Source organism: Chanodichthys erythropterus, chromosome 12 (assembly GCF_024489055.1).
Source record: "Chanodichthys erythropterus isolate Z2021 chromosome 12, ASM2448905v1, whole genome shotgun sequence".
Classification (NCBI taxonomy): domain Eukaryota; kingdom Metazoa; phylum Chordata; class Actinopteri; order Cypriniformes; family Xenocyprididae; genus Chanodichthys; species Chanodichthys erythropterus.
In genome coordinates, this window is record NC_090232.1 from 50218862 (window position 1) to 50245743 (window position 26882).

Below are 26882 nucleotides of genomic sequence, written 5' to 3' on the forward strand. Positions count from 1 at the left end.
AGCAGTAACTGCCTAATTAAGTATTAGAAGGTAATAATAATCTCTGTTGTGTTTATCATCTTCACTTTGCTGCATTTGCATTGGTATTTTTGTCTCGCCATCTAATAAAAACATATAACATAATTTCTCTGAAAACAAGTTTGATTAGATTATGCAATTTTGCTTCAAATAAGTGGAAAACAAGACAGATACTGAAGAAGAAAATGCTGGTCATGAGCAATTAAACCACTGAATGTGCAACACACTTCTTATCAAATCGTTTAAACCCCTGTTGGAGGCATTTTATACTGGTGAAAAGTGGTAAGTTGATTATATTGAGAAATCTCAGTTAAACTGCCTTTGTACAACTAAAGTCTTGTTTTGTTGTTGAGGATCTGTCTCAAATAGAAACAAGGAAGTGAGAGAAAGACTGACAGACAGACGCGGTTTTATACTTTGCAGAACAACGAAAGCGGTTAAAACCATTCAGCATGTGGAAAGCAAGTCTTTTGTTTCTTCATCTGTACAGGTGAGTTGTAGAGATCGCTTTACAATAAAACAGCTTTTTGATTTCAGACTAATTTCAAAACTATCTGCATCAGTGTTCGGGAAAACTACTTTTAAACTCTAGTGTGGTAGTTCAAGACAAGTAACTGCTTAATCTATTTATATTATTTTCAATGTAATATATTGCACATAAAATTATAATATCGATTAGTGTGACAGCAGACCAATTTACACTAAATACCACCAATAACACAATGGCATTTAAATATTATACTGTTAACTCTTAAAGTCTATTAAGTGATTAATGTGACAAAAAAAAAAAAATGTATCTGTAGTATTATTATATAAAATATGTACTGCTTAATTCATAAATGCAGTTTTCAGGTAAGTGAGCTGTATAAGTGTAATAACAACCAAATTCAGGTTGATTTTTGTTGTTGTTGTTGTTGTTGTTGTTGTTTGTTTTTAACCAGCTAACAAGATCACTGAAGTTTCAACGATCAGCTCATTTTCAGTCAGGAGTGAATCAGAAATGAATCCGTCCAGCAGAATCACTGACCATCAGATCTCCTCAACAGGTCACTTCATCTCTTTCTCATACTCTTCCTCTCAACTTCTCCTAATCCTTAATTTTCTTTGAGTTGTCTATTGGAATTAGAGTAGAATATTTGTTTATTGAGAGGGTGAAATTTCAATTTTTGTCATTTTGTTGAGCCGATTATCTCCCCCTAGTGTTGCATTCTCATCGCTGCACCTAAATAACACCTGTAGGGTCCTGCTTAAAGGGATTTAGGCTACATTTAGACCAGGGACCTCATCTATTAAGAGTGGGTACGCACAGATTTGATCTTAGAGTGTGCATACACTTAAATCCACGCCAACGCTCTTATTCATAAAAATGGTCTTTGAGTCGCTAAAAACGCTAGAGTCTGAGCAGACATACGTATTTTTTCCTTGTCAGATTACTGCAGGTATTTTGGAAATCTAAGCTATTCTTGCAGCTTGCCATTCTAAATTAAAGGATTTGGACAATGGCTGGTAATCTTTTATATGTAAATGAAATTACAGTTTTTTGTTGTTGTTGTTGTTGTTTTTATTGCTTTGATGCAATTTTCACAAGCAATTGGTAAATTTTATTGGTAAATAATCTGAATACTAATATCACAACAGATAATCAAAAGTGCATTTTCTTTTTTCAACATTTTTGCAAATGTGTTAGTTCAATACACAAAATCACAAAGTATCCTTTTTACTACAAAATAAGTGTTGGAAAGTCTATGGAAAGTCCCCATAAAATATGGAAAACCAACATGGTGTTTGTGTGTGTGTGAGAGTGAGAGAGAGAGACAGAGACTGATATAGAGGGTACATTGAAATTTGTGAACACAGAGGAGGACAGAGCAAGGGAAAAGAAACAGTCAATAATTGTATAACTTCAGATTGGTCAGAGATACATCAGAAGGAAGACAGATGGCATCATTTTACATTATAGTATGCCATTGTAAACTGAGCCATTACCATGGTAAAGACTGCCACATTACTGTATCTCGCCCTTATAAAGTTCGACTAGATTCAGTCATATGGTATAGTGAGAACATTTACTGTATTGGCAACAAACTCGGTTTTACACAAAACCTCACGACTCTGTCATACTTTTTTTTTGATAACACTGAATAGATACTATTACAAGCATTATGGATTTTATGTCAATTATGTAATTTAGGTAATGTAAGTGTATATTTTCTAATGTTGCATCTGTAGCTTGTGTGATTATTTCAGGCTGATTTGAAACATGTATCTTGCATTGTTTGCTATTGAATGAACTGACTGTTAAAAGTATTAAACTGAAAGAAGAACACATTTTCTGAAGAATTATTGAGCAAGATTCTCAATACAGGAACTGTATTGAGTAAGTCTGGATGTCTTCACTTTGACCGCAGACAGACAAGTTATATTTTGACATCCTTAAGATAATTTGTGCCTTCAGTTTATTTGTGAAAAGAATAGCAACATGAAATGGTGAGCAGTAGAGGTGGCTGGGACAGAAAATGACCTTGTGCAGCATCACCCACACATAAGCGCCAGACCATATATTAACATTAACCCAGCAATCAAATATGGTAGGTTATTCTGAGTTTAGGTCTGCAATCACCTAGAAATAACCACTCTCAAACTTGAATTTGGTAAAACAGATATGGTCTTTTTATTTGCTCACAGAAAACATTTGAAGTCAAAATTTCAAATCAACTTTAAGAAACAAATTACCAGCCAGTGACATCACAATCAGTATGAGTGAAGATCTATATATATATATATATATATATATATATATATCAAATCATCAAAATCAACAACATGTATGTTAGACCCAATACCGACAAAACTGCTGAAAGAAATGCTTCCAGAGGTCGTAGGTCCACTTCTTGATATAATTAATTCATCTTTAACACTAGGATACGTGCCAAAAACTTTTAAGCAGGCTATTATTAAACCTCTTATTAAAAAACCTCAACTAGATCCGAGAGATTTAGTAAATTACAGGCCAATCTTGAATCTACCTTTTCTGTCAAAGATACTAGAAAAGGCAGTTCCCATTCAGTCTGTCACATTCGACGTACGTCGGACAGACCGACGAATAGGAATCTCGCTAGAGAGGCCAATTTACTTCGAGTGTAACTAAAACGAGCCAATGCACATTGGCATGCAATCATATGGGTGCGTTGCATCTTCAGCTTTTCGCTTCGGAGCCGAACGGTGTTTGTTCCTGTTCTCTGCAAGCGAGTGTCTGCTAGAAGACGAGTCAAGCTTTTTGGTTGAACTTCTCTTTTTTTTTCCGAGTGCAGGCGAACAGCACAGCAGCGGGGTTGAAGTCCTCTCTTTTTCTGTTTTTGTTTCGTTTGCCGTTTTTGAGCAAATCGCTGTTTGACAGTGTCAGAAGGCTGTTCTCACGGCCTGTACTGTGCGCTTTTGAGCGCTGAAAAAAACGTTTTTACGGCTGGTAAGAGTGAGCGCCTTCAAAGAGAGAGAGAGAGAGCACACAACAGGCTGCACACAATCCCTGTCTGTGTTGTGGTGGCCGTTCCCCTGCGTGCTTCAGCACTTCTAAAAGAGTAAAGTCCCTGAAAGAGCTTACACAAGTATATTCGCTTTTTTTTAAAGATGACATCCTACTTGTGTTTCTGGATGCGGTCGTTCCTGTCCTCACTGAGAGCTACGATCACTGTTTCACATGTCTGGGCGCGCGCTGAAACGATGTTCGTGGGTGTTTCATGTTTTCATTTGAGAACATGATCACGTCGACACGCCGGTCGTGCCTCTTCTTTCTCCGTGAAGCTTGAGTCCCCTCTGTTGTTGGCCAGCTGCCGCTTGTGTGTAAAATCACAGCCGCGGGTCTGCCTGACACTCTGGGAGACCGTGGAGATCAACGAGAGCAAACCTCTCGCTCCTCTGCGTGTCATGTGCCGTCGAGCTGCCGGGCTGCAGCGCGAGTTGTCACGGCAACCCAGCGTTCGCTCGGCACTCTAGATGCGCGGTTCTCTTGCATAATCTCCATTGTAGCGCCCTCTCTGGTGCACCAGAAGAGGTCTACTTTGCTGATATGGCTTGGGTGACATGAGGTTGAGGGGTTCCTTCGGGGAACCAACCCCCTAGGGCCCCTCCCTCTCTAGCCCATTGCAAGCTGTGCAGTTTCTGGATTGGATTGCTGGACCTTCTCATAGGGGAACCTAGCATTCATTCAGAGCTCCAGCTGAGGGACAGACGTCGATTGCAGCATCGGAGAGAGTGCTGTTATGCTCTGGAAATGAGGGTGACGCTGCCCACTGTAATGGTGTGTGCTTATGCTGACTCAGATTTGGAGTTTACAGCCATGCTTTCCTGGGTCTTCCAGATGTGCATGGAAAACTTGGCAGTATGGGGGTATGTTGGTGCCATAAATATGGAATGCCAAAAGTGCCAAAATCTGCATAAGTTTTTCCTCTCTCACTACCCTCTTGGATGGGGTGGCTGTACACAGACCACACCCACCCTGCATGTGAGGCCAATGCACTCTTTTTGCATGAGGGTAGTTCTGTGCTGGGGTTGAGCTGCGCTTGTTGACTAACCGTGATCAAAGTCACGGCGCAGGCCCTCAGCCAGACGATGTCCACTTCAGTGGTCCAGAAGTGCCCCCTGGCTTACCTTGTGAGGTGCGAGAGGTTGTCAAGCTAAATGCTTTCTCAATGCTCCCATCTTACGAGGTGGCCTTTTCGGTGACACTGTCGAGGACTGAGCCCAGCAGTTCTCCTCAGTTAGTAGTGGATCGGGGAGCTTCCCATGACAAACCATTGAGTTCCTCTTGGGCCGCCCCTCAGCCTGCTTGTCGCCAAGAGTGTCATCCTCTGCAAGAAATTCTGGCCCAGCAGGCTCTGCTGTGTCCATTGCGGGGAGATGACGCCTCCCATCTCTGCAGCTGTTTAAGTGGTTGGTGAGAATCACCCCTGAAACGGGTGACCCAGAGATGGGTGGGGCTGCTCTTGCACCCCTGGAGGTGGGCCGGTTGGTAAATCCTCTTATTGGGTTTGTTTATGTTTCACCACTGACCCATGAGGCAGCGGTACCCAAATTTAAAAGAGCAGTTCCTCCATTTCCAGGTCTGAAGAGAGTTGGAGAGCAGTGGGAGGAGAAAAACCTCAACACTCTCATCCCCCTCTTCTGTCGCCAGCGGACAGCAGCGAGCAGCGGGCAGCCAAAGCCTCGACTGCTCTCTCTGTCCATCCATGGAACCAGGTAAGTGTTGCCTAGCACACTGTGACGCCGCTTCGGGCCGCCTCACAAAGAGAGCCCCCGAGCCGCATCCCTGTGTTCCACCTCGCTGCCCTGCTGCAGGTACGCCGGTGGTCCTTTTGGTCCCGCTTGTACGGTCTCTGCGAACCTGGTTAGCGTTCCCCAGTCCGTCTCGCTGGCTCCTTCGGGCCATCAGGCTCGGCTATGCGATTCAGTTCGCCCCGGCATCCCCCCCCCAAGTTCAGGGACGTCCTCTTCACTACAGTGAAAGTTGTCATTGTCCCTGTCTTGCGTGCGGAGATCGCAGTCCTACTGGCGGAGGATGCGATAGAGCCGGTCCCTCCAGCCGATTTGAGGTCGGGGTTCTACAGCCCCTACTTCATTGTACCCAAGAAAAACGGCGGGTTACGACCGATCTTGGACCTGCGAGTTTTGAATCGGAGCCTCCACAAGCTACCGTTCAAAATGCTCACGCAGAAACGCATTTTCGAGTGCATCCGTCCCCCAGATTGGTTTGCAGCGATCAACCTGAAGGACGCATACTTCCATGTTTCGATTCTTCAGCGCCATTCCTGAGATTCGCGTTCGAAGGTCGAGCATATCAGTACAGAGTCCTACCCTTCGGGCTGGCCCTGTCTCCCCGCGTCTTCACGAAAGTCGTGGAGGGAGCCCTCGTCTCCATGAGAGAACAGGGTGTTCGCATTCTCAACTATCTAGATGACTGACTCATTCTTGCACAGTCTCGGGATCGGTTGTGCGAACACAGGGACTTGGTGCTCAGTCACCTCAGCCAGTTGGGTCTTCAGATCAACTCGGAAAAGAGCAAACTCTTCCCTGTGCAGAGGATCTCTTTTCTCGGTATGGAGCTGGATTCGGTCGAACAGATAGCACGCCTCACAGAGGAACGTGCTCAGTCGGTGTTGAACTGCCTGAATACGTTCAATGGCAGGACAGCGGTCCCACTGAAATTCTTTCCGAGGCTCCTGGGGCATATGGCGGCCGCGGTGGCAGTAACCCCGCTCGGTCTGCTTCATATGAGACTGCTTCAACACTGGCTTCACGGCCGAGTCCCAAGATGGGCGTGGCAACGCGGCACGTTCCGGGTGCCAATCACTCAGGAGAGCCGCCAAGCCTTCAGTCCGTGGTCGGACCCTTTGTTTCTCCGTGCAGGAGTGCCCCTAGAACAAGTGTCCCGGCATGCTGTGGTATTCACAGATGCTTCTGCCACCGGCTGGGGTGCCACGTACAATGGGCATACAGTGTCAGGGGTTTGGAAGGGACCCCCTCTGTATTGGCACATCAATTGCCTCGAGTTGCTAGCAGTACGTCTTGCTCTGAGCCGCCTCAAAGCACCACTACAGGGCAAGCATGTACTGGTCCGTACGGACAACACTGCGACCGTTGCGTACATCAACCGTCAAGGTAGTCTACGCTCCCGTCGCATGTCGCAACTCGCCCGCCATCTCCTCCTCTGGAGTCAGAAGCGTCTGAGGTCACTTCGTGCCATTCTTGTCCCTGGTGTGCTCAGCCATGTGGCCGACGAGCTATCACGAGCTGAGCTGCCAGGAGAGTGGCAACTCCACCCCCAGGTGGTCCAGCTGATCTGGAGAGAGTTCAGAGAGGCTCAGGTAGACCTGTTTGCCTCACCGGAAACCTCCCACTGCCAGTTGTTTTACCCCCTGTCCGAGGGAACACTCAGGACAGATGCACTGGCACTCAGCTGGCCCCAGGGCCTTCGCAAATATGCGTTTCCCCCAGTGAGCCTACTTGCACAGACCCTGTACAAAGTCAAGGAGGACGAGGAGCAGGTCCTCTTAGTTGCGCCCTACTGGCCCAACCGGACCTGGTTCCCAGAACTCTCACTCCTTGCGACAGCCCCTCCCTGGCCCATTCCTCTGAGGAAGGACCTGCTTTCTCAGAGACGGGGCACTCTTTGGCACCCATGCTCAGACCTCTGGAAACTCCATGTCTGGTCCCTGGATGGGACGTGGAGGTTCTAGGTGACTTACCCCCTGAGGTACTTAACACCATCACTTTGGCATGTGCACTGTCTACGAGACGTGCTTACGCCTCGAAGAGGAACCTGTTAGTCGAGTGATGCTTTTCTCACGAGAAGACCCCCGAAGATGCTCGATCGGAGTCGTGCTTTCCTTCTTGTAGCAAGGGTTGGAGCGTAGGCTGTCCCCCTCCACCCTCAAAGTCCATACTGCTGCTATCTCCGCTTACCACGAAAACCACATAGATGGCAAATCTGTGGGTCAGCACGACCTGGTCGTCAGGTTCCTTAGGGGGGCGAGACGATTAAATCCTCCTCGTCCCCCCTCCATACCCTCTTGGGACCTTGCTTCGGTGCTAAGAGCACTTCAGATTGCTCCCTTTGAGCCTTTGCAATCGGCAGTCTTAAAGATTCTGTCTATGAAGACTTTGCTGCTGGTTGAATTGGCCTCCATCAAGAGGGTAGGGGACCTGCAGTCATTTTCGGTCGACGAATCGTGCCTGGAGTTCGGGCCGGGTGATAGCCACGTGGTACTAAGACCCCGGCCTGGCTATGTGCCCAAGGTTCCTACCACTCCCTTCAGGGACCAGGTGGTGAGCCTGCAAGTGCTGCCCTCAGAGGAGGCAGACCCAGCCCTGGCTTTACTCTGTCCAGTTTGCGCTTTGCGACTGTACATAGAACCCAAAGCCTCAGGACCTCAGACCAGCTCTTTGTCTGTTATGGAGGCCAGCAGAAGGGAAAGGCTGTCTCCAAGCAGAGGATGGCCCACTGGATAGTGGATGCCATTGCCCTGGCTTACCAAGCTCAGGGCGTGCCCTGCCCGCTCAGGTTGCATGCTCACTCCACGAGAGGTGTCACATCCTCCTGGGCGCTGGCTCGTGGCGCCTCGCTGACAGACATTTGTAGAGCTGCGGGCTGGGCGACACCTAACACGTTTGCTAGATACTATAGCCTTCGTGTCGGGCCGGTCTCCTCCCATGTTCTCGCCACAGGTCAGAGGCACGGAGAGGCCCCGGCTTAGTATCGGCTTGCTGCGCTACATGCGCTTCTTTTCTCCAGAGAGTCCCTACAAGGCAGACCCTGTCGAGTCCTCCGATATCCCTTCGGCAGCCGACGTGGCGGAGCGTCTGGCGCCAGGCCTATACTCCGTTGTATCCTTGAGAACCGGGATTAGGCTGGGTTCCATATGTGAGACCCTACGGGGATCCCATATGGTTGGTTCCACGGTTGCTCCTAAACGAAGCCCGTGTCTTTCCCTCTGGGAGAACCTACCCGTCATCGGGTTGGAGTCACCCCAGCTCTTCCATATGTAGCACAGCCCTACAGGGTTAGTCCATATGTACTTCTCCACATAACTCCTTTGGGGAAGGATGTGGCTTCCGCAGCGTTCCTTTCCCAGTGAAAGGGTACGCTTTCCCAGCGTTATCCAATAGTCTCACTGAATGGGTTTTGGGGAACAGCAGTGATCGACTCTCTCTGTGTTAGCCCTGTCCCACCATCCTCAGGCAAAGGGGTTCAGGTGGCTTACAACAGAGCGCTGGAAGGGGGCAGCTCCTGTGGCACTTTGGTAGGGATTCCTATTCGTCGGTCTGTCCGACGTACGTCGAACGTGACCGACTGAATGGGAACGTCTCGGTTACAAAGGTAACCCTCGTTCCCTGAAGGAGGGAACGGAGACATACGTCCCGTCGCCACAGTTGCTGTACCCCACTGATGCTGCCGCCTATCCGGTTCGGCTCCTCAGCGAAAACCTGAAGATGCAACGCACCTGCTGCTCATTATATACCTGCGCTGCGAGGCGAGCAGCTGATGCATATGATTGCATGCCAATGTGCATTGGCTCGTTTTAGTTACACTCGAAGTTGATTGGCCTCTCTAGCGAGATTCCTATTCGTTGGTCTGTCCGACGTACGTCTCCGTTCCCTCCTTCAGGGAATGAGGGTTACCTTTGTAACCGAGATGTTTCAACACAACTATGCTCCTTTTTAGAAATAAATAATCTGTGAGGATTTCCAGTCAGGATTTAGACTTTAGACCATACTGAGACTGCTCTCATTAGAGTTACAAACGATCTACTCTTATCATCCGATCGTGGCTGTATTTCTCTATTAGTGTTATTAGATCTCAGTGCTGCTTTTGACACTATCGATCACAACATTCTTTTAAAAAGACTTGAAAACTACATTGGCATTAGTGGAATTGCTTTGGCATGGTTCAAATCTTACTTATCTGACCGTTATCAGTCTGTAGTGGTTAATGAAGAGATGTCGTATCGATCACAAGTTCAATATGGAGTACCACAAGGCTCAGTACTAGGACCGTTGCTTTTCACTCTGTACATGCTGCCCTTAGGAGAGATAATTAGGAAGCATGGCGTTAGTTTTCATTGTTACGCTGATGATACTCAGCTCTATATTTCCTCGCGCCCTGACGATACCTACAAATTCACAAAACTAACAGAATGCATAGCTGACATTAAAAACTGGATGACAAGAAATTTCTTATAATTAAATTCAGAAATAAACTGATATCCTAATCTTTGGACCAAAAACGTACTCACGAAAAAACCTTGAATACTCTCTAACACTTGACGGGTGCTCCATTAAATCTTCGTCCTCAGTTAGGAACCTGGGAGTGCTCTTTGATACCAATCTTTCATTTGAAAGTCATGCTTCTAGTATCTGTAAAACCGCCTTCTTCCATCTAAAAAATATATCTAAATTACGATATATGCTCTCAATGACAAATGCGGAACAGTTGGTTCATGTATTCATGACCTCAAGACTAGATTACTGTAACGCTCTACTGGGTGGTTGTTCTGCTCGGCTTTTCAACAGACTACAGTTGGTCCAAAATGCGGCAGCTAGAGTTCTTACTAGAACCAGAAAGTATGACCATATTAGTCCAGTTCTGTCAACATTACATTGGCTCCCTATTAAACATCGTAGAGATTTTAAAATCTTGCTACTTACTTACAAAGCTCTAAATGGTTTAACTCCTCAGTATCTAAGTGAGCTCTCGGTGCATTACAGTCCTTCACGTCTATTGCGATCTCAGAATTCAGGCCAGTTGATAATACCCAAAATATCAAAATCAACTGAAGGTGGCAGATCCTTTTCCTATTTAGCACCTAAACTCTGGAACAATCTTCCTAGCATTGTTCGGGAAGCAGACACACTCTGTCAGTTTAAATCTATACTAAAAATACATCTCTTTGCTCTTGCATACACATAACACATTATCAATACATTAACATTTTTCTAATCCGTTAAAGGATTGTTACGCTGCAATAATTAGGTCGGCCGGAACCGAGAACATTTCCTTTAACACTAGATATACCTGTACATCAGAATAAGAATGGCATCTACGCTAATATCAGTCTGTCTGTTTATCCTGAGGTTTGCCGGGTGCTGGATCCAGGCCGTATCCAGATCAGATGGAGAACCTGTGTCTGGTCCTGACTACAACGTAGCCCAGGAGACAATGGGCCTACAGATACAGTTCTGGCTGCATCTATAATTCAGATTTTTAATCTCTGTATCCGCTTACATATATTTATATATAATCTATTTTTAATCTCCATAATAAAAATGTATAATTCAGATTTTGATCTCCATATACAACCTAAACATAGTTTTTTTCCCTCCTAGGACTTTTTTCCCAGTGCTAGCATGCTGGGTTTTTCTCCTAGGGTTTTTTTTCCACCCCTGGGATTCAGCCGACATTGGCTTAATGTAGCACCATCTTGTATATGTTACATATTACCATGCTTGCTTGTACAGCTTATTTTTAACCACTTCTCTTTTTTCTGTGCTTCAAATATGTAAAGCTGCTTTGAAACAATTACCAATTGTAAAACGCGCTATATAAATAAATTTGACTTGACTCATCTATGTTTCTCAACAGTTTTCTGCATCCCTCCACCACACCGTCTCCGCACTCACCTGGTTACTTTCTTAACCAGAAATACAAGGGCAGTACTCTGGGTTTGGGCCAAATACCAAGCTTGGAGCCCTCTCTGTTTTCTCTGTCTGATTATTTCTGTAAACTCGTGAAGTCTCACCAAACACCATTTTGTGGGTCCTTGGCTCTTTCATTGGTATTCTGCTCTTGTAATGTAGAAATGATTTCAGACACTTTGTTCCTGTCATCTATTTACCTGATTTAAAGGGGACCTATTACACAAAATTCACTTTTACATGGTGTTTGAACATAAATGTGTGTTGGCAGTGCACCCTATAATGATAATAATCCACCAGTCCTTTTTTTAATCCCCATAAATCATAGTGTCTTAGAACAAGCTGTTCACAGATACTGTACATTATCTGCCATATTAGCGTAGACATCGCCCTGAGTGAGTTGTTCACTGTCCACCATATTCTGAGCAGCTGTAGAAACAAGAATGTCTCGTAAGCAATTCAGGTGTTTTGTTGATGTAAGAGTGAACATAACAGTCTTTATGTACTCCCGAAATCAGAGCCACTGAAGACGCAGTGGATTAATTTTATTTTTGAAGAGAATGCGCTCCATATACTTAAATTATGTCTGCGCAAATCATTTTACATGAGACTGCTTTGTGAATGAATGTCAATACAAAGGGACAATACAAAACAGGTTTTGTTAAAAAGTTGTTACTCAAGGATGGATCAGTATCAACTGCTTGTCTCCAGAGCGATACTGGTTTACAGCAGTAATGAAGGGGAGAGCTTGCACTTTATTACAGTTCATCAGATATTATTTAAAGGTATAAATAAAGCATTCCCTGAAAAGGAATAAGGTAATTGTGTTTCTTTGTAATTTGCTGTGTATGTTGATGACAATGCATTGGAGAAAGAGTTTATGGACAAGACTTTTTGCACTGTGTTTTATTCAGCTCTTATATATATATATATATATATATATATATATATATATATATATATATATATATATATATATATATATATATATATATTTTTTTTTTTTTTTTTTTTTTTTTGGAGTGAAACACATGCTTCATCTTTTGTGTGATGTACAATACATTTCATAAAACTTAAAAATTCCACAACAGGTTTGTACTAATAGTGGATAAAGGCAAGATGAAACATGACTTACTTTTGTAAGCTGATATGGTTTGTTATCATAGCATAAGGTAGACAATATGTTATTTTATAGTATTCTATACAGCGATAAAGGCTATGTCGATTAGCATTGTGTTATAAATATACTTCATTAATATGAAAATAGCAGAGAATGCTTGAAAAACTCAGATAAACCATATATTGCCACAGTTGTGTGTTTATTGTTGTCATGTTTAATCAGTCACAGTGTTTCTATCATCTTATTCAGCTACAGTGATAGCTATATTAGCTGGATGCCTTTGTCCACATTACTTCTGTAAGGCATATCTGGAGGTTCTGCATGAGGGCGCCCTCTGGCTTCCAGTATGAAGAAGACAAAACTTGTTTATAGTGCTCAATAATGCTCACTCCATCCTACTTTGGGTAAAAATAGAAAAAAAAATCTATCTAAAGAAATTTGAAGTAAACATGATAATCCAGGCATGTTAAGAGGTAACCCTGTAGTCTTCATAAAATAAGTTTTCTGTAAAATAAAAATATTATATTGTTATAATTATTATACCCGTAGTGCCCCTTTTTTTCTGGTTTGAGCCACTGCCCCTTAAAATGTCTGTGCACGGCCCCGCTTCACTGCTGAATGGAAACTCTGAAGAGGCGTTTCATTTCCTTTGCCAGTTGTGATGAGAGCGCGACTCCAAAAAAGTTAGGTAAAGTTTAGCTTGTGCCTCATCTTATCATGGCATCTTGCTGTGGCTACAACAGAAATAAAACACACATTTACACAGGTCTGTAAAAAAATTAAAAAGCATGTAAATCAACACTACAATGGTACAAATAAAGTCTCGGTTACGTATGTAACCCTCGTTCCCTGAAGGAGGGAACGGAGACGTACGTCAGTAGTGGCCGATGAATTGGGATATCGCTTAGAGAGCCCTATCAGCTTCGTTTGAACTAAAACAAGCCAATGGAATTGGCGCGCAATATTTGCATAATGCGCACCGCCCCCGACAGGTGTATATAAATAGGAAGCGGATGCAATCGCACTCTGTTTTTCGCTGAGGAGACAACTGGTGTCCGCACTACAGCGAGGGTACAGAAACTGTGGCAACGGGACCTACGTCTCCGTTCCCTCCTTCAGGGAACGAGGGTTACAATACAATACAATACAATACAAGTTTATTTATATAGCACATTTAAAAACAACTGGTGTTGACCAAAGTGCTTTACAAGGCAAAAGAAGTCGACAATAACGACAAAATTTAAGCACTAGAGAAACAATAAAAGTAAAAAGAATAAAAATAAAAATAAAAGAGAACAGCTAGTTACAAAAACAATTAAGGCCAATATGAGTCACGGGATATTGAAAGCCATGGAAAAAAAGTAAGTTTTCAGGGCAGATTTAAAAGTTGACAAGGTTTGGGCAGATCTGATGTAGGCTGGAAGGCTATTCCATAACTTGGGGCCGATGGCCGCAAATGCGCGATCACCCCTGTTTTTAAGTCTGGTTCTAGGAACATAAAGTAATTCAGAGTTCCTAGATCTAAGTGATCTAGACTGAGAGGATGGAAGCAGTAATTCAGATAGGTACTGTGGCGCTTGGTTCCGCAAGGACTTAAAAACAAATAACAAGACTTTGAAGTCAATTCTGTATTTGACCGGTAACCAGTGAAGCGAAATCAGAACTGGTGTAATGTGATCATTTTTACGCTTCCCTTTGAGGAGCCGGGCTGCAGCATTTTGGACTAACTGTAAGCGTGAAACACAAGACTGAGAGGCACCAATATACAAGGAATTACAATAGTCAAGGCGAGACGTCACAAATGCATGCATGACAGTTTCAAGATTCTTACCAGACAAAAAGGGCTTAACCTTTGCTAAAAGACGAAGATGATAGAAACAAGACCTAACCACAGAACCTATCTGCTTATCAAGTTTAAGACTGTTATCAAGCAAAACCCCCAGATTCCGAACACAGGTGGTACTGTAAGGTAACAAAGTATCGAGATCAACATCATGAATGCTGCGATCATTTGAACCAAACAAGATAATTTCAGTCTTACATACGTAACCGAGACGTTCCCTTTCAGTCGGTCACGTTCGACGTACATCAGTAGTGACCGACGAATTGGGATCCCAACTAAAGCGCCACAGTACGAAACCCCTTCCAGTGCCCAGTGCAAGCTCAGCCGCCCATAGCACCGGCTGGATGGAGAAGGGGGCGAGCCCACGCCGAGAGAGTTTACTGCTGTCCAACCAATACCCACTAAGTAAACTAGACTACACTGGGAAAGCGAACCCGTAGGGGACGCTGCGGAGGCCACTACCTACCCAATGGGGGAGGAGTTTACATGGAGAATGCACATATGGACTGGCCCGGGGGGCAGTACGCATATGGAGTCCCTGGGATGGCTCCACCTGGGTAGGGGGAGACTCATCTGACAGGTGACTCCAGAGCTGGCTCTGCTAAGGGAAAGACACGGACTCGCCGTAAGGAGTTTTAAACCGTGGATAATTACACATATGGGACCGCTCACGTAGAGGAGTCACGACATATGGGCCCCAGCCAACAGACAGCGTCAGCGACGGATGTAGGCCTGGCATCAGACACTCCGCAATGTCCGAGCCGAAGGGGGAGGCGGAGGAACTCGACAGGGTTCGCCAAGCGGGGAACACGACTGGAGTGAAAGTATGCACGTATCCGGCCAGGGGGCGGGAATGGCATTGCAAGCCGACACTTAGAGCGGGTACAACACGTCTACCGACTAGTGGATGCGAGTACACGTGAAGATACCGGCTCTACACGTAGGCTATAAAACCTAGCGAACGTTTTGGGTGTCGCCCAGCCCGCAGCTCTACAGATATCTGTCAGCGAGGCGCCATGAGCCAGCGCCCAGGAGGAGGCCACTCCTCTGGTGGAGTGGGCTCTCAACCCGAGCGGGCAAGGCACGCCCTGGGATTCATACGCCAAGGCGATGGCATCCACTATCCAGTGGGCCATCCTCTGCTTGGAGACAGCCTTTCCCTTCTGCTGGCCTCCGTAACAGACGAAGAGCTGGTCTGAGGTCCTAAAGCTTCGCGTTCTGTCCACATACACACACAGAGCGCGGACGGGACAGAGCAAAGCTAGGGCTGGGTCTGTCTCCTCCGAAGGCAGCGCTTGCAGGTTCACTACCTGATCTCTGAAAGGAGTGGTAGGAACCTTGGGCACATATCCGGGCCGGGGTCTCAGGATGACGTGAGAATCATCGGGCCCGAATTCTAGGCATGCTTCATCGATCGAAAATGCATGCAGATCCCCTACCCTCTTCAGGGAAGCCAATGCAACCAGAAGAACCATCTTGAGAGACATTAGTTTCAGGTCGACTGATTGCAAAGGCTCAAAGGGATGACCCCGGAGAGCTGTGAGAACCAGGGTCAGATCCCAAGAGGGTACGGAGGAAGGGACGATCAGATCGTGTTTCCCCAGGGACTTACCCTCAACTGCGTGGTGATGTTCAGCGATAGCGGCAACATACACCTTCAGGGTGGAGGGAGACAGCCTTCGCTCCAACCCTTCTTGCAGGAAGGAAAGCACAGATCCGACCGAACATAATCGGGGGTCCTCTCGGCGAGAGGCGCACCATTCGACGAACAGGTTCCACTTCAGCGCATAGAGACTCCTAGTGGAAGGAGCTCTAGCGGAAGTGATGGTGTCTACGACCGCTTGCGGGAGATCAATCAGAACCTCCGCATCCCGTCCAGGAACCACACGTGGAGGTTCCACAGATCGGGACGCGGGTGCCACAGGGTGCCCTGTCTCTGAGTCAGAAGGTCCTTCCTCAGAGGAATCGGCCAGGGAGGGGCTGTTGCGAGGAGGATGAGGTCCGAGAACCAGGTCGGAGTGGGCCAGTACGGAGCCACTAACAGAACCTGCTCCTCGTCCTCCCTGACCTTGCACAAGAGTTGTGCGAGAAGGCTCACTGGGGGAAACGCATATTTGCATAGACCCGGGGGCCAGCTGTGTGCCAGGGCATCCGTGCCGAGCATGCCGCCGGTCAGAGAATAAAACCACTGGCAGTGGGCAGTTTCTGGGGAGGCAAACAGGCCTACCTGGGCCTCGCCGAAATGCTGCCAAATCAGCTGAACAGCCTGGGGGTGGAGCCGCCACTCGCCCGCAAGTGGAGGCTGCCGTGACAGCTCGTCGGCTGCACGGTTGAGACATGCGACGGGAGCATAGACCACCTGGACGGTTGATGTACGCAACGGCCACAGTGCTGTCTGAGCGGACGAGAACGCGCTTGTCTGACAACAGCTCCTTGAAGCTAGCAACTCGAGGCAATTTAGTTGAGAATACGAACGCCCTGTTCCTTGAGGGGAACAATGGCCGCCTCCGCAGCCAGCCCGAAGGGTAGGACTTTGTACTGATATGCCCGACCCTCGAACGCAAACCGCAGGAAGGGTCTGTGTCGAGGCAGAATCGAGACATGAAAGTACACGTCCGTCAGGTCTATTGCTGCAAACCAATCCCGGGGACGGACGCATTCGAAAATGCGCTTCTGCGTGAGCATCTTGAACGCCATCCTGTGAAGATACCGGTTCAGGACGTGCAGATCCAGGATTGGCCGTAGCCCACCGCCCTTTTTCGGTACAATGAAGTAGGGGCTGTAGAACCCCGACTTCATATCGGCTGGAGGGACCGGCTCGATTGCATCCTTCGCCAGTAGGACAGCAATCTCCGCCCGGAGAACAGGTGCACTGTCCAACGACACTTGAGTGAAGTGGGCACCCCTGAAAACCGGGGGACGCCGGGCGAACTGAATCGCATAGCCGAGTCTGATAGTGCGAATGAGCCAGCGGGACGGGCTGGGAAGCGTGATCCACGCCTCCAGACTCCGAGCCAGCGGGACCAAAGGCACCACAGACGCACCGGGGGTGGGGCAGCAAGGCAGAGTGGGACCCGACTCGGACGGCATGGGAGCGGCCCAGAGTGTGGTCGGACTCTGCGAGGCAGCAGTGCGTATGGGAGACGGCGCATGGGACGGCGCACGGGACTGCACCATCACACTGCCACCTGCTGGCGGAATGGGAGGGGGCTGCGAGCGGCGAGGCGGGGCCTGGCACACTGGCATACGCGCCCTCTTGTGACCTGGAGTTTGAGGAAACTGCTCTTTTTGTGACATAGTGGGTACCGCTGGACTCCGGAGAGCCAGCGGCGGTAGATGGACAGACGACACAAAATCCCCCCGGCCCTCCTCCGGGGGTGGGAGAGCAGATGGAATACTCTCCTGAAGAGCAGGAACCTTCCCCTCCAGGTCGCCCGTCTCAGGGCCGAGTTTTCCTCGACCGCTTGCCACCTGGCTTGGCAGAGACGGGCTGGGCACCACGTCCGCGACCGGCACCCTGCTGTTTGGCTGGTGTTGGCTGCTGCTTTGCCGACCTAGCAGGGGCGGAGGACGACGCAGGCGGGCGCCCTCGGCGACGAGCGGGCTGAGGCTGAGCCACGGGCGGCAGGGTGGAGGCAGCAGCGGACCGCCGTGGCATGACATGTCTGATAGCCTCAGCCTGCTTCTGTGCAGCGGAGAACTGTTGGGCAAAGCTCTCCACTGCGTCGCCAAAAAGGCCGACCGGAGACATGGGGGAATCCAGGAACCGATGTTTATCGGTCTCCCTCATGTCTGCCAAGGTCAGCCAGAGGTGGCGTTGCTGGACTACCAGAGTAGACATCGCCTGGCCAACAGAACGCGCTGTCACCTTCGTTGCCCGGAGGGCAAGGTCAGTGGCAGCGCGCAGCTCCCCAAGCGGCTGTTGGTCAGGACCTTCCTGGGGCATTTCCGACAGCGCCTTTGCCTGGTAGACCTGCAAAAGGGCCATCGCATGCAGGGCAGAGGCAGCCTGCCCACAGGCTCTGTAAGACTTCTCAGTCAGACCGGCTGAGAACTTACAGGCCCGGGACGGGAGGCGTGGCTCACCATGCCAGCCAGTGGCCGTTGGACACAACTGCATCGCAACAGACCGCTCGACTGGTGGGATCCTCGCGTATCCCCTGGCTTCCCCGCCGTCCAGGGAGGTGAAGGCGAACGAGGGACCAGGCCTTGTACGAGTCCTATACGGAGATGGCCAAGACTTGGTCACCTCATCGTGCACTTCCAGGAAGAAAGGCATTGGGGCGGGACGCTGGGTTTGACCAGCGCGACCGCCCCCCAAGTACCAATCATCCAACAGAGATGGGCCGGGACAGGGTGGAGGGTTCCACTCAAGCCCGACACACAAGGCGGCCTGGGAAAGCACAGCCGTCAACTCGGGATCTGACTCGGGATCTTCCTCCCCCGAGGACTCTGGCTCACCTTCCGATGCAGAGATCGACATCTGATCCGCAATGGGAACATGAACCATCCACAAAAGCTGCTTCAGCGTGCTGAACGCCCAAACATGAGATGCAGCGATTGTGCCCATCAGCAGGGACCAGGGAACGACCACACCCAGTAACGCACAGACGAAATGACATACTGTCAGGGTTCGTCTGTAAAGCTCTTTTAGAAGGGGAATGTCAGCTCACTCGTGCTGAAGCACACAGGGAGTGACGCAATGTGCTCAGGTACACCACTCCCTGAACACACCGAGGAACCGGCCCAAATCGCAACACACACACACACTTTTAGTAGTGTTGCTGTTAGAACAGCAGTTGAGAGCTTTACAGCTCGGCTCCCCGGGACTCGCGACCTCGCTGAAGTGCCTTTTCACCAACACAGACAGCTCGCTCCTAATCCTCTTCTGAGGCAGTTTTAGTCGAAGAAAGAGAGTCTTCTGAAGCAGGACACCAGTGTATGGCTCCGAAGCGAAAGACAGAGTGCGATTGCATCCGCTTCCTATTTATATACACCTGTCGGGGGCGGTGCGCATTATGCAAATATCGTGCGCCAATTCCATTGGCTTGTTTTAGTTCACACGAAGCTGATAGGGCTCTCTAAGCGATATCCCAATTCGTTGGTCACTACTGATGTACGTCGAACGTGACCGACTGAAAGGGAATCCGAGTTATCTCTTTTTTTTAAGTCAGTGAAAAGACTCATATAATTCATCTCATAACAGAAAAAAAAGACTGTTTAGTATCTAGTAGATTCACGAGTTCACATATCCATATAATTAAATAGAGTAAAGTTATGCGTATTTGGCGTGCTGTCCGGGGAGAGGGCTCCGAGCTCGGAATTTTGGCCCAAACCAGAGTACTCCCCCCAGTGTGGTAAAAGTAGATAGAACTAGAAGTGAGGAGATGGGGTGGAGGAGGGATGCTGATAAACTCTCAGATGAACCAATGTCAACTTCTAGTTCTATCTACTTTTACCACACTGGGGGGAGTACTCTGGTTTGGGCCAAAATTCCGAGCTCGGAGCCCTCTCCCCGGACAGCACGCCAAATATGCATAACTTTACTCTATTTAATTATATGGATATGTGAGAAGTCAGTCTGCTGAATTTATACCTCTTGACATTGGTTGAGTTGATTAACTGAATGCTCTCCACCTGTGCTAATTAGGTTAATTATCTGAACTTGCTCCACCCAAACTTTGTTAATAAAACCTTATTTGACTACTGAGGACATTTTCTTCTGTATTGATGATATTGAGAAGACCTGAGGATCTCCAACTTACTGACAGATTCTCATATTCAGAAGAGCCCGGCTGGAGAACATCAGGTCTGGGATGGACAGTCTATGTGAAAGACACATTGATTATTTATTACCTGATTTTGAGTGTACAAACTCTTTTGCGAATGTAGTTTTTGATATTTGACTTACTGTGAGTGTGTCGTACAGCTCGGATGATCTGGACTTGAGGTCAAGAGATGTATATGTTCCTGCACTGGGATCAACGTTCTACAAGGAAAAGAAAGAAGAGATTTTAAATGGTTACCATGACAATAAGAGTCCCTAAAAGACTAATCACCAAAAAAATAAAAAGTGATTTTGCATGACAATCAAAAGTGTAATCAATCCACATCTACATAATATTCCGTAAAATCTCGAGTGTGACATTACATATGTTCTACGTGTGTAAATAAGCTCTAATTGTTTTATTACCATCATTCTGGTTATTTGATCATCTCACCTCATACACGTGTATTGAAGATCTTCTGTTTATCTTTTTCTTCAGACTGTTAAAAAGGAAAGGGAAAACAAGACATTTCATTGTTTCATTTAATAATCAAATGTACTTCTGCATTTGATTTAAAAATAATAAAATTACTATTTGTTGACATTTTTTATTTACATTGTATACAATATGATGACGATGATGATACATAATCCTATACATGACACTTTGATCCCCGATCGGTCAGACCGTCCAGCACCACCATGAACTGAAAGAGGAAGAATATCATAATTAAATCTACAAACTAAGAAAGACGTGTGTTCGTGTGTTATTCATTCATTTCTTTATTTATATTGCACCATACAGGCTATACCGTAGTTCCAAAGTGCTGTACATTACAATAGAACAAGAAGACAAGACATAAAAGCATCCATACACTAATGTACTGAAATGTCAGAGAGCACAAATAATCTTTTAAAAGATTAAGGTTTGAGGAAGATCTATTGTCCAATGGCAGATTATTCCAGTCTTTGACCAGCAACAGAGAAAGCATGATCAGCCTTCAATTTGAGACGCACACGGGGAATAGTTAGAAGAAACTTTCTCTAAACTGATTTTAGTATAATGTCTGGACTGTAGGGCTTAATAAGCTCAGCTAAGTATTCTTGCACCATTTTGTGAAGTGCTTTAAAAATCTTGAAATGTATCCTAAATTGTAGTGATAGCCATCCTAAAGATAACAAGGGAGTAACATGATCTGTTTTCGCATTCATTAACAACCAGCAAGAGAGAACCATATGTTTGGCAGGTCCCAACAAAAAGAGCACTACAATAATCTAGACAGTAAAAATATAGGAATGCACACTTTTTCAATGCCACTAGCTTACATAATTGGTTTCAATTTGGCTATTGCCCTTAAAAAACAAAACAAAAAAACAAAACAATCATGAACTTCATGAATTCCCACATTCTTGACTTGATCCTGCAGGTACACCTTCCAAGTTATCGTTTACCATCTGGCTACAAGCTGTGTTACCAAAGATACGCTTTACTTCCTCCAGACACTTGAGTATGGCATTGGAATCTTTACTACTTGGTCTCAATGGCAAGTAGAATTAAAGGGATAGTTCACCCAAAAATGAAAATTTGATGCTTATCTGCTTACCCCCAGTGCATCCAAGATGTAGGTGACATTTTTTCTTCAGTCGATCACAAATGATGATTTTTAACTGCAACCGCTGCCCTCTGTCATTCAAATAATTGCAGTAGATGGGAACTTCATCTATAAGAGTGAATAAACCTTGCTTAGACAAATCCAAATGAAACCCTGCGGCTCGTGACTACACATTAATGTCCTAAGACACGAAACGATCGGTTTGTGAGAGAAATCGAAAAGTATTTATATCATTTTTTACCTCTAATACACCACTATGTCCAACTCCGTTCAGCTTCCTGCTAGTGAGGTCAAAACACACGTTCTGAAGACGGAAGTGATGTCTCGCCCATATACTTCAATGAGCGCGAGACATCACTTCCGTTGTCAGAGCGCGATCAGACCTCACTCACCGGAAGCTGAACGGAGTTGGACATAGTGGTGTATTAGAGGTAAAAAATGATATAAATACTGTTCGGTTTCTCACACAAACCGATCGTTTCGTGTCTTAGGACATTAATGTGTCATCACGAGCCGCAGGGTTTCATTTGGATTTGTCTAAGCAAGGTTTATGCACTCTTATAGATGAAGTTCCCAATCACTGCTATTATTTGAATGACAGAGGGCAGCGGTTGCAGTTAAAAATCATCATTTGTGATCGACTGAAGAAAAAATGTCACCTACATCTTGGATGCACTGGGGGTAAGCAGATAAACATCAAATTTTCATTTTTGGGTGAACTATCCCTTTAAGTGTCATCAGCATACAGATGGTAAGAAATACCATACTTCTTAAAAATTATTCCCAAAGGGAGCATATACAATGAAAACAGGACTGGAACCCAATAAGAACCCTTGTGGGACCCCACAGGTAAGAGGTACTGATGCAGAGAAATAGTTACCAGTCTTCACTGAAAAGGAACTACAATTCAAATAAGAGACAAACTATTTTAAGACTGTCCCCTGAATACAAATAAACTAACTTAAATGTGTCAGAAGGATCTGGTGATTAAAGGTGTCAAAAGATGCTGACAAATACAATAAAATTAATGCTGCATGACTATCTGCATTCGTGATTAAAATAAGATCATCAAAAACCCTTAAAAGGGCTGGTTTTCTACTGTGTCCACCCCGACTGAATATATATCTAAAATATAATTCTTTATTGAAAAAGGGGATAACTGTTTCAACTTTTTCAACATCTCAAAGATCAGCTCTGATGACAGTGGAGAATACAAGTGCAGATCCATCAATGAACATGGAGAGATATACTCTGATGCTGTGACTTTAAACGTCATGTGTGAGTAACAGTGACATTAAATCCTTAAACATAGTCTGTTATTTCAAATCAACTGTGATTGTTAATAATGTTATCTATGTTTTTTTTTTTTGTTTGTTTGTTTTTTTCCCTGTGTTAGATCCTCCAAAGAGTGTCTCATCAGAGCTGATCTTTGAGATGTTGTAGATTCTTCCAGATCCTACAAACGTTCCTCCTTTAAACCAACTGATTTCTGCAGGAGGGTTTGAATCACTGCTGCAGATCAGAGTCACTGAATCTCCTGACACTATTTCACCAGATGGACTGATGGACACTGAGACACTCTTTGGAGGATTTATAGAAGAATTATAATATCAAGACTAAATGCAAGATAAGAATTTGAAAAATATGGACAGAGTCAAAATGTTCACTGGTGTTTGTTACTTGGGATTGAGTAAACCAAGAAATCAAGTTCTTCCACACCTAACTCAAGTCATTTCTTTATGAACCTCACTTTGGGTATTGTCATGCTGAAAAAAATAAAAATAAAATAAAAAACTCAAATGATTTTGTCAAGCCTATTAATTACTAGGGTCGCACATACTTTTGCCCATCACTGGAACCTTCTTAATTTGGAAATAATAAAAAAAAAGGTGCATACAATTCATACTCACATGTGACATTGATCTGAACAGCAGGAGAGATGTGATTGTGTCCGTGTACAGCACAGCTATATCTGCCTGCATCCTCTCTTCTGACTGACTGCAGCAGGAGTTCATTGTTTCTGTCTCTTCTCTCAGTTAATGGCTGTGAGTTTCTGTACCAGATGAATGTTGCTCTGTCAGTCAGAGTGCAGCTGCTTTTACATGTCAGACGGACTGAATCTCCCTCTGTCACTCTCTCAGGAGACTCCACCTGAAGATCTGAACACAACACACACATTATATCTAGTGCTGCTGTCATACACTGATTATTATTCAACATAATGCACAGAAGAAGAGAGAAACCTCATGAAAGTCACCTGTGACAGAAAGAGTCACTCCTGGTTTACCAATCCATTTCACATCATCTTTATCAGTGGTGAATCTGAAATAGTACATGTGTGAATCCTTCAGTGTCACATGACTCAGTCTGATGGTGCAGTTCTGCTGTTTATCTCCCAGATACCGAAGCCTCTGACTGTATTCAGGGTCCTTAGACAGATCTGGAGACTCTTCATTATATTTTCCCAATGTTTTTGTCCAGTACATTCTCAAGAGCCAGTATCTAGTAGGGTATGTATAAGTGCAGCTCATTATCACTGATGAATCCTTTAGTGCACAGATGTGTGAAGGACTGTAACTCACACCCCAATCAGCACTAGAAACCAGCACTAGATAGTTCACTAAAATAAATAAATAAATAAATAAATAAATAAATAAATAAAGGTTTTTTTTTTTTCCATAATTACTGACCCCTCATGTTTATCACATTTTTTTTTTTTTTTTTTTTTGCAGAACACATGAAATGCTAATACTGCACAGAATAAGTGTTTCATATATAAATGTTTCATTCTCAGTAACTGCCTTTCATAATGCTATTACTATCAAACTTTTGATTTGCATCTCTTCCTGTCAGTTTAATACATTTGTCTGTTATTTAAAGGGATAGTTCACCCAAAAATGAAATTTCTGTCATTAATTACTCACCCTCATGTCGTTGCAAACACATACAACTTTTGTTCATCTTCGGAACACAAATGAAGACTTTTTGTAATGAAATCCCTCCATTGACAGCTACATGACTACCACTTTGATACTTCAAAAAGTTCATAAAGAAATAGTAAAACTTATCCATATGAGTTGAGCAGTTTAGTCCAAATTTTCTAAAGAGACTTGATCGTTTTTTTAACATATAAACATTGAACATAACCAGAAGCCCAACCAAACAGAAAGTCAACCCACATCCTCCACATCCTGGAGAACAAACCTCATTGGTTCTCACATGTCAAGCGCACATGCTTGAGTTTCCCTTTACAATGACTGATGTGTGAGCTGATGAATGTTAATATGTGAATAAAAGCCTAAATTCAATCTGTCCATCTTATAAAGTGATCGTGTTTCTTCAAAAATGTTGAACTAAACCACTCCATTCATATGGATTAGTTTTACGATCTCCTTATGAACTTAGTATCAGAGTGATAATTGCATAGCTGTCAGTGAAGGGACATAAAATCCATAATGCTTGTAATAGTATCTTTTCAGTGTTATCAAAATGTGTAAAGTATGACAGAGTCGTGAGGTTTTGTGTAGAACCGAGTTTGTTGCCAATACAGTAAATGTTCTCACTGTACCATATGACTGAATCTATACTGCAGTCAAACTATATAAGGGTGAGATACAAAACTGTGGCAGTCTTTACCATGATAATGCCTCAGTTTACAGTGTCACATGGCATACTATAATGTAAAATGATGCCATCTGTCTTCCTTCTGATGTATCTCTGACCAATCTGAAGTTATACAGTTATTGACTGTTTCTTTTCCCTTGCTCTGTCCTCCTCTGTGTTCACATATCTCAAATCTCTCTCTCTCTCTCTCTCTCTCTCTCTATCTCACGCGCACACACACACACACACACACACACACACGCACGCACACACACACACACACACACACACACACACACACACACACATTGGTTGTTTTAGATTTTCAAAAAAGATAATTCTGTATGATTTATAAGCTATAAAAAAAATTATTAAAAAAATGCCCAAACAAGTTCTAAAATTACCATCCTTGTTGGGACATTTGGTTCACAATGCAGTGTTTACCAGGACCACACACACTTTGAAAATTGTGGTCATCATCTTAGATAAATTGCTTATAATTCATTGCATTTGATTATCCATATCGGAAATTGCAAATAATTTCTATAGAAACTATGCCTATAGAATCAATATCTATAGAAATCTACAGATGTACCAAATGATTCATTCAAGTTCAGCTGGATTAAATAACAGACAAATGTATTAAACTGAACGAGAAGAGATGCAAAGCAAAAGTTTGATAGTACAGTTTTTTCCAATTGCTAACACACAATTTTTCAAACTAGTCTGGTTTTATCAAAACACTTAACACAATTCACAAAACCACACACCCAAACTGCAAAATACCTCATATATCCTGCAAAATGAAGCACTGCAACCGAAACTACACAGAGCATTATCAAAATCAAACTTTTGCATGAAATGGCACACACTTCATTCATATTACCAGATTTTTGCCTAACCACCTACACACTGTTGGGCATAATGAAAAGCACCCCCATCTTTAGTATGCTTTGCCATAATACTAAAATATGTATCAGATTGTTCACATGCACAGAAATATTTGCAGATACACACACATGCTGTTGCAACATTTTTATTTTTTTTCCTTCACTACAGTAAACAAGTCAGTACAACATAAGCACAGCAGATATATTTACATGGGACTGAACAAAAATATTCTTACAAAAAAAGTAAACTGAAAAAGAAAATTTCTGAAAAAAAATATATATTACAGTAAAAAAACCCACAAAAAAAAAAAAAAAAGGCAAGAAAAATAATTAGGCAGCATCTTGCCGCACAGCCGGGTCTGGCCACAACGCCTCGTCAACATCACAGGCAATATCTTCCCTTGCCAGACATCGAGGGAAGAAGCGCCTTGAGTGCCTTATCCATCCCTGAATTGCACCCACATCAATCTCATCACATGCCTCTTCCATGGCCTGCACAAGAGGCATGCGCACAAAGGGCTGCCGGTCGTATATCTTCCACCGCCATGCCGAAAAGAATTCTTCTATGGGGTTCAGAAATGGTGAGTATGGTGGGAGGTATTGCACGAGAAATGTTGGGTGGTCAGCAAACCAGTTTTGGACTGGGGCTGCACGATGAAAGCTCACATTGTCCCATACTACAACGTACCGGTTTCTTTGATGGTCTGCATCATTCATACGCTCTGGTGGTATGAGAATGTTGTGAAGTCTGTCCAGAAATGTGAGAATATGGGCTGTGTTGTATGGTCCAAGTTTGGCATGACGGTGGAGGACACCATGCATATTGGAGATGGCAGCGCAC

The 26882-nt window shown here is 44.9% G+C and overlaps 1 protein-coding gene across 1 annotated transcript in view; it reads left to right on the top strand.

Annotated features, from left to right (window-relative positions):
* Positions 1–26882, top strand: part of LOC137032441 (B-cell receptor CD22-like) — a 900294-nt gene that overhangs the window by 494485 nt on the left and 378927 nt on the right. The window contains exon 5 of the mRNA XM_067404202.1: positions 22719–22826. Coding sequence (XP_067260303.1) covers positions 22719–22826 — 108 coding nt within the window. The remainder of the gene's footprint in view (positions 1–22718; positions 22827–26882) is intronic.